Genomic DNA, 8,354 nt, shown 5'->3' with positions numbered 1-8,354 from the left:
ACAACGTTACAAACACTCCTTTTATCCCACATTCCTTCCCGCTTCCTTAAATCCCTGTTCATGGATACAATCAGAAAGGGAAGCAAAACAAAATGTCCGAATTCCCTCTGAGAGGGATGCAAGGCTGGGACAGGGAATGGAGTTCTCCAGAGGGAAGAATTCCAAGCGAAGCCCTCCCACACTTGGCTGCATGATCCCAAAAATAAAACCCCGGGATGAGCTGAAGAATTCCCCTTGCCCTCCAAAGGCTGCAGAGAGGGAAAAATTCCTTTTGGAAGCAGCTTCAGGATGATGGGAGAGGCCAGAATCCTTGGAGCATCCCAAATTCCAGCAGTGGGGCTGGGGCTGCTGCTGGAATAAATCTGAGTTTCCAAGGAAAAGCTTCCGAGCGCAGGGTCGGAGCTCCTGCACCGCGTGATCCTTTGATGTGGGGAAAAGCTGGAGAGGCTCCTCGGGATCATGTGGATGTGGAGACGCTCACATGGCCCCTCTGGAGCTGGGATGGGATTCCCTGGGATTATAGGGCAGCTCTCCCCCCCTCCCTATGCCCGTGCCTGCATTCCCGCTATTCCCAAAGCACAGGGAACGGGATGAGCAGGGTGGATCCTTCCTCGGGATCTGAGCTCATCCCCTGAGTGGGATTCCCCAGAAATCCACGGGAACGATGCAGATCTGGGAATCAAACCCTAATTCCCACGGATCCAAGAAGAAGGGTGGGAATTGTCCAGCCTTCCCTCTCTCTGAGTGTTTGGGAAAAGGATTTCCTGGAAAAAATCCACCTGGCTGGACTGGATTTGAAGCTCATGCCACCAAAGAATCGCTCCAGGCCCTGTAATTCCCATTTTTCCAGGAGGAAATGGGGGAATTAATCATTCCCTGGCTGTTGGATCTGGCCAGGGAGGACTTTGGATCTAAGGAACCTGAGGAGTGAGTTTGGATTTTTGTGGATAAAAGGGATCCAAAATTTCTCAGTCTTGGAGTCAGGGGCAGATATCCCAGAAGAGCTTCTTGTGCCAGGGTTAAACTGGGAAAAATTCCCTTTGTTGCCAGGGTTAAAGTGGGAAAATTCCCAGTCTTGTGCAAGGGTTAAACTGAAAAAAATTCCAGTTTTATGCCAGGGTTAAACTGGGAAAATTCCCAGTATTATGCCAGGGTTAAACTGGGAAAATTCCCAGTATTATGCCAGGGTTAAACTGGGAAAATTCCCAGTATTATGCCAGGGTTAAACTGGGAAAATTCCCAGTTTAATGCCGGGGTTAAACCGGGAAAATTGCCAGTTTTATACCAGGGTTAAACTAGGAAAATTGCCAGTTTTATACCAGGGTTAAACTGGGGAAATTCCAAGTTTCATGCCAGGGTTAAACTGGGAAAATTCCCAGTCTTGTGCAAGGGTTAAACTGGGAAAATTTCCCAGTTCTATGCCAGGGTTAAATTCCCTGGCATAAAAAAATTCCTTTCTTGTGCAAGGGTTAAATAGGGAAAATTCCCAGTTTTATACCAGGGTTAAGCTGGGAAAATTCCCAGTTTTATGCCAGGGTTAAACTGGAAAAATTCCCAGTCTTGTGCAAGGGTTAAACTGGGAATCATTTCCTTGTGCAGCTCCAGCAGTTCAGCGTTATCTCCCTTTGATCCCTTCAGTTTGGGGGAGGAATAAAAAAAAATGTAGATATGGAAATAATAGAGGAAGTTTAAAGAAATAAATTAAATAAATGAATAAAATAAATAGCACTAAAATAAATTTATGAATTAAATGAATAATGATTAAATTTGAAATAACTTCTAAATAAACACATTTGAAATAACTAAATTAATTCATTATAAATAAATAAATAAATAAATAAATAAATAAATAAATATCTCTAAATAATGAAATATCTCTAAATTACAAAATATGTAGAAAACCAAACAGGATCAGAGGCATCCCTGGATCAATCCCTGGACACAGAGGGGACACCAAAAACCTGGATGTGGCCATTCCCAAACCATCTCGGATCCCAGTTTATTCCCATCCCCTCCTGGCACTGGAATCTCTGGACAAGGCCCCAATAAAATCCTCATTTTTAATGAGAACTTTAGAAATTCGATTTTCCCTGCTTCCCCCTCTCTCCAGGGAAACATCCACCACGGAGCCCCTGGAATGCTGCAGGGGAGTTTTTCCCCCTTTTCCCAAGGCCTGTGGATCCCTGTGTCCCTAAACCCACACAGATCCTGGGAATCCCTGGGAAGGATTTCCCCAGTCCCAGGCCTCCCTCAGTGGGAAAAGCAGCCAGATCCCACAAAATCCCCAGCACCGGTGGGAATAGCTGCCCCAAAATTCCCAAATTCCCCTCAGCCTTCCCCGCTCTCCCTAATGAATAACTTTGGAATCGCTGCTGGAAAAGCAGATTTGGGATCCAGCTGGAATGGGAATGGGGTGGGAGGAGTGTGGGGGAGAACTGCTCGGAAATCCCTCAGCACCCTCCAGGCCAATCCCGCTCCCATGGGATGGGATGGGATGGGATGGGATGGGATGGGATGGGATGGGATGGGATGGGATGGGATGGGATGGGATGGGATGGGATGGGATGGGATGGGATGGGATGCGATGGGATGCAATGGGATGCAATGGGATCCATGGGATGGGATCCATGGAGTGGGATCCATGGGGTGGGATGCAATGAGATCCATTGCATGGGATCCATGGGATGGGATCCATGGGGTGGGATGCAATGAGATCCATGGGATGGGATCCATGGGATGGGATCCATGGAGTGGGATCCATGGGGTGGGATCCATGGGGTGGGATGCAATGAGATCCATGGGATGGGATCCATGGGATGGGATCCATGGGGTGGGATCCATGGGGTGGGATCCATGGGGTGGGATGCAATGAGATCCATGGGATGGGATCCATGGGATGGGATGCAATGGGATCCATGGGATGGGATCCATGGGATGGGATGCAATGGGATCCATGGGATGGGACCCATGGGATGGGATGCAATGGGATCCATGGGATGGGATCCATGGGATGGGATGCAATGGGATCCATGGGATGGGATCCATGGGATGGGATGCAATGGGATCCATGGGATGGGATCCATGGGATGGGATGCAATGGGATCCATGGGATGGGATCCATGGGATGGGATGCAATGGGATCCATGGGATGGGACCCATGGGATGGAATGCAATGGGATACAGTGGGACGAGATTCATGGGGTGGTTTGCAATGAGATCTATGGGCTGGGACGGGATGGGATCCATGGGATGTGATCCATAGGATGGGATTTAATGAGATCCATGGGATGGCATCCATGGGACGGGATCCATGGGGTGGCATGCAATGAGATCCATGGGATGGGATGCAATGGGATACAGTGGGACGGGATCCATGGGATGGGATGCAATGGGATGCAGTGGGACGGGATCCATGGGATGGGATCCACGGGATGGGATGCAGTGGGATACAGTGGGACGGGATCCATGGGATGGGATCCATGGGGTGGCTTGCAATGAGATCCATGGGATGGGATGCAATGGGATTCATGGGATGGGATCCACAGGATGGGATGCAGTGGGACGGGATCCATGGGATGGGATCCATGGGATGGGATGCAGTGGGATGCAGTGGGACGGGATCCATGGGATGGGATCCATGGGATGGGATCCATGGGATGGGATGCAGTGGGATGCAGTGGGATGGGATCCATGGGATGGGATCCATGGGATGGGATGCAATGGGATGCAGTGGGACGGGATCCATGGGATGGCATGCAATGAGATCCATGGGATGGGATGCAATGGGATTCATGGGATGGGATCCATGGGATGGGATGCAGTGGGATGCAGTGGGACGGGATCCATGGGATGGGATGCAATGGGATCCATGGGATGGGATCCATGGGATGGGATGCAATGGGATTCATGGGATGGGATCCATGGGATGGAATGCAGTGGGATGCAGTGGGACGGGACCCATGGGATGGGACGCAATGGGATGAATTCAGAACCCCCCTTCACTCCCAATCCATTTGCCCCGGATCCGCTGCAATCCCCACCGGGATCGGGGGGTTCACCCCTGCGTGATCCCCCCCGCCCGGGAGATCCTTCGGGATTCCAGGGCGAGGGGAAGGCGGAGGAGGAGGCGGAGGAAGAGGAGGAGGCAGAGATCGCACCAAGAGCGGCCCTTTTTCATCCCTTCCCCTCTCTGCCTCTCACAGGAAGCCCAACTCTACCTTCGCTTGGAAAGAGCCTTTCATAAACCCAGCTCAAGGCTCCCATTCACGGCCATGGAGCTGGGAAAAAAAAAAAAATAAGGATTTAAAAAAAACCCAACCCGAGCACCGAGCAAGCGGAGAGTTTGGGGTTTATTTCTTTTTTTTTTTTTTTTTTCGCTCTCCCTCTCGCTCTTTTTTTTTTTTTTTTTTTTTGGCGCTCCTAAAAAATAACCCAGAAATGCTCGCAGCGAAAATTTGATGTTTTTACCGTCTGCTCCCCGAGAGAGGAGAGACTGGAATTTTTCGCTCCTCAGCTCCTAAATATCCGCGAGAAAAGCGGGAAATAAAGGGGAAGAAAGGGGGAAAACGACCCAAAAAAATCGCTCCGAGATTGATTTTTAAAGTTGAGTGAGTCAGCCCCGAGCCCGGCGCCTCTCCGTGTTTGCCCGCGTGGTGCATCCCTGGCAGGGCTTGTAACCCTTTCCCAGCCTCGCTTCTCTTCCCAGCATGGAAAAACCAGCAGGGAATGCTGGATCCCGCCGCAATTCCCAAATAATCCCACACACACACACACACACAGCTCGCTCTGGGGGAAGAGAGGGTGGGTTGGATTTTTTTAATATTTTTTTTTTTTTTCGCAGCGGAGTTTTATGAATGAAAGCTCCCGGCTGAGCCGGGAGTGATATCCCAACCCTTTTCCCGGTTTTCAGGGATCCTGGGATCTCCCGGAAAACTCTGCGCCCATGTGGGTGAAAAAAAAAAAATAAATCCCAAAATCAAAATAGCCCCAAATGCCGAGGATTTCAGTGAATTTCGGAGTGAGGGCAAAGCGCTTTTGCTCCGGGGAGGGGGGTAAATTAAAAAAAAAAAAAATCCTAAAATAAAGGACGGGAAAGGGGTGGAAAGAGGGAACGGGAATTTTCAGCCCCACGTTTGCAATCGTCTTTTCCAAACTGCAGCTCCTTGGAGGCAGAGAGGAAGAGAGAAGCCAAAAATCTCCGATTTTCCCCTAAAAATAGAGAATTCCCTGCCTGGCAGAACCAACTTTTTGGGACAGCCGAGCAAAACCTCCCCAGCGCCGCCGCTGCCCCAAAGGCGACAGCGGAGGGAAAACATTCCCAACTTTTGAGGCGTTTTGGAAATTTGGGATTTGTTTGCGTGCGGCAGAGAGGAGGAGAGGCAACAACAAAAAAAAAGAAAAATAAAAAAATAAAAACCCCAAAAATAAAAGGGACGGAGGGCGGGGTGGGGGGGGAAGTTTGGGGTTTTTTTGTCCCCTCGGCGAGCGAAAAGATAAAATTACTGCGGCTAAAAATAAAGCGGTGGTTGAAGGTTCCCCCTCCCTCTGGCATCTCCCACCCCTTCCAGCCCTCTCCCTGCTCCCTCCCTCCTTCCCTCCCTCCTTCCCTCCTTCCCTCCCTCTCCGTGTTTGCGTTTGACAAAGAAATGATTTGAACTTCCCGGAGCCGCAGAAACTCGGGATCCCGAGGCGCAGCCGGGCCCATATGGATGTGATTTCCCAGCTCTCTCCCAGATGATCCAGCGGCACCGGGAGCCGCGGCTGCCTCTCCCCATGGGCTCCGCGGCGCAATTTTGGGAGCTGCCCGCCACTCCAGCCATGAGAAAACGAGGAAAAGCCCCGGGATCTCTCGCCGTGTGCCTCTCTGGCTGAAAGCTGGGGAGCCGAAGGAGCCAAAATCCCGCGGATCCGGGCGCACGCCGGGGAGGACGAGGAAAAAGCCGCGCCGCTGGAATTCCGAGCTCGCCTCCTGCCGCTTCCCTGCGCGAGGCTGGATGCTGGAACAGCCCCTTGGATATGGGATCATCTCTGCTGTATCCCAGCCTGGGTTTGATCCTCTGCTGCTCCGTGCTCAGCTCCGTCTACGCGCTGGTGAGTCCCGCTTTTTCTTTTTTTTTTTTTTTTTGCCTTTTTTTCCTTTTTTTTGGTTTTTTTTTTCCTCCCCCCGTGGTTTTTCCCGCAGGATCCGTGCGGATCCTGCCGCCAGGAGGGAGAAATGAAGGGATGAAGGATTAAAAAGCTGGTTTGGGGGTGTTGGGATCCGCTGGCGGGGCTGCGGGCGCTGCAGTGAAAATGTCTGTGCTTCCCAGAGTTGGGATCGCTTGGAAAGCTCAGGGCAGGACGAGGGAGGCTTGACAGGGATCCGGGACAGCGTTTGGGGCACAATTTCGGGATCTGCCTATGGAGAAACGACAACTTTGCTTCCTTTTTCATATTTTTCCCCTTTTTTGATTTCTTATTCTGCTTTTATTTTTTTCATTTATCTTTCATTTTTTTCTTTTTCTTCTTTATTTCTTATTCCTTTTTCTTTCATTTTTTTCCTTTCTATTTATTCCTTTTCCCTTCACTTTTTCTCTTCCTTTCCCTTCCCTTTTCCCCTTTCCTCCACCTTTTCCTTTTTCTTACCTTCCTCTTTTCCTTCTTCCTTTTCTTTTCCCTTCCCCTTCTCCTTCTTCTTCCTCCCTTTCCCATCCCTTCCTCTCCACCCCCTCCAAGACAATTTCGTTCCCAATTCTCCTTTCCCTGCAAATCTCCTTAATCCCAATGAAACTGAGCCTCTCCTTTGGAATTCAATTTGGGAAAAACAGGGAAGTTGTAGGAACCCTTTGCTCCTTGGCACTTTCCACCCCTTCCTGCACACACCAGGCTTCCCAAGGCTGGAAAACCGGGATAAATCCATCCAAACTGGGCAATGGTGTGAGACCTGCAGCTCCGAAACCTCCAGGAAGCAGGGAAGGGACATTTCCTTGGGAATCAGCTGCTGGATGTGGAGCCAGTGCTGGAATTCCCTGTGACAGGAGCTCTGCTGGCTCTCCCCATCCCTGGGATTCTCACTCCTGCTCCCATTTCCCAGCGTTTTCCAGGAAGGAGCAGGACACCCATGGGAAGTGGGATCTGCTCTCCAGGAGGGATGGAAATAGAATTGGGATCGGGATCAGGATCAGGATCAGGATCAGGACCATCCTGGCTCCAGTCAGGTCCCTCCTGTCCCTTTAGGATCCACCAGCCTGGGCCTTCTCCCTGGATTTGACAGTTTGGAATCTTGCGCAGAGGTGTGGGGGGATTTTCCAGCTTTTCCAGTGGGAAATTTCTCCTCGCTAAATGAGAAGGAACAGCCCCTTGGAAAACGATCCCTGCCTGAGCCCATCCCTGTTTGGTGTGTGGAGAAACCTCCCAAAACCCAAAGAAAACTGGGGAGATCAGGAGAACCACTTGGAGATTTGTTGGGATTTCAGGGATGGATGAGGCTTTTCCCAAATTCCAGGGCTGGATCAGCATCTCCTGACCTTGGGGCTGTGTCCAGGTCCTGCAGCACCTGCTGCCTCCTGCTCCAGAACTCCTGCAATTCCTGCTGCTTTGGGGCTGGGAAAATCAGGATTGGGAACCAGCCAGGCTGGAGCTGGGGGAGTTTCAGGGTGCAAAAAACCTGGGCAAGGCTGCATCTCCCATTCCCATTATTCCCATTATCCCCATTATTCTCTTTATTCCCATTCCCATTCCCATTATTCCCATTCCCATCATTACCATTATCCCCATTATTCTCATTATTCTCATTATTCCCATTCTTCCCATTCCCATTATTCTCATTATTCTCATTATTACCATTCTTCCCATTCCCATTATTCTCATTATTCTCATTCTTATTATTCTCATTATTCCCATTCCCATTATTCCCATTCCCATTCCCATTCTTCCCATTCCCACTCCCATTATTCCCAGTCCCAGCCCACTCCTCTCTCCCAGTATCTGCTGCCTGTAATCCACAGTGGGATTTCTTTGGGATCCCCCATCCCAAGGGATGAGCTGGGAGGTGCCCCCACATCCCCAGCACCGGCTCAGGGTGAGCTGGACCTGGCAAAAATTGGGAATGAGCTCTGCCAGAATCCCAGAGGGCTGCGAAATCCATGGGATTTGCTGGGAAAGCACAGGAGTTTCCCTAAAACCCCTCCTGGACCTGGATTTGCCGATCCCATGGATCCTTCCCAACTCGGATTTTTACTGGTTTCAGGTCCTGCTGCTCCAATTCCTGCTCAGTTTAGCTAGGCCAGGTTTAAATTCCCGGTTTAGACACTTCCCTTGCTTTTCCAACCGATCTTGACAGCAAAAGGAATTCCCAGATGGTTCCAAATCCATCC

At 50.4% G+C, this 8,354-nt stretch overlaps 1 protein-coding gene across 1 annotated transcript in view; it reads left to right on the top strand.

Moving 5' to 3' along the window:
- Window positions 1-5,636: 5,636 nt before the first annotated feature.
- Window positions 5,637-8,354, top strand: part of PTH1R (parathyroid hormone 1 receptor) — a 94,302-nt gene continuing 91,584 nt past the window's right edge. The window contains exon 1 of the mRNA XM_077781366.2: window positions 5,637-6,090. Within this exon, the coding sequence (XP_077637492.1) occupies window positions 6,016-6,090 (75 nt within the window). The 5' untranslated portion in view covers window positions 5,637-6,015. The remainder of the gene's footprint in view (window positions 6,091-8,354) is intronic.

This window comes from Lonchura striata, chromosome 2 (genome assembly GCF_050655825.1).
Source record: "Lonchura striata isolate lonStrDom1 chromosome 2, ASM5065582v1, whole genome shotgun sequence".
NCBI classification, from domain to species: Eukaryota; Metazoa; Chordata; class Aves; order Passeriformes; family Estrildidae; genus Lonchura; species Lonchura striata.
Note: the sequence above shows the minus strand (reverse complement) of the source record. Positions and strands in the feature narration are given on the sequence as shown.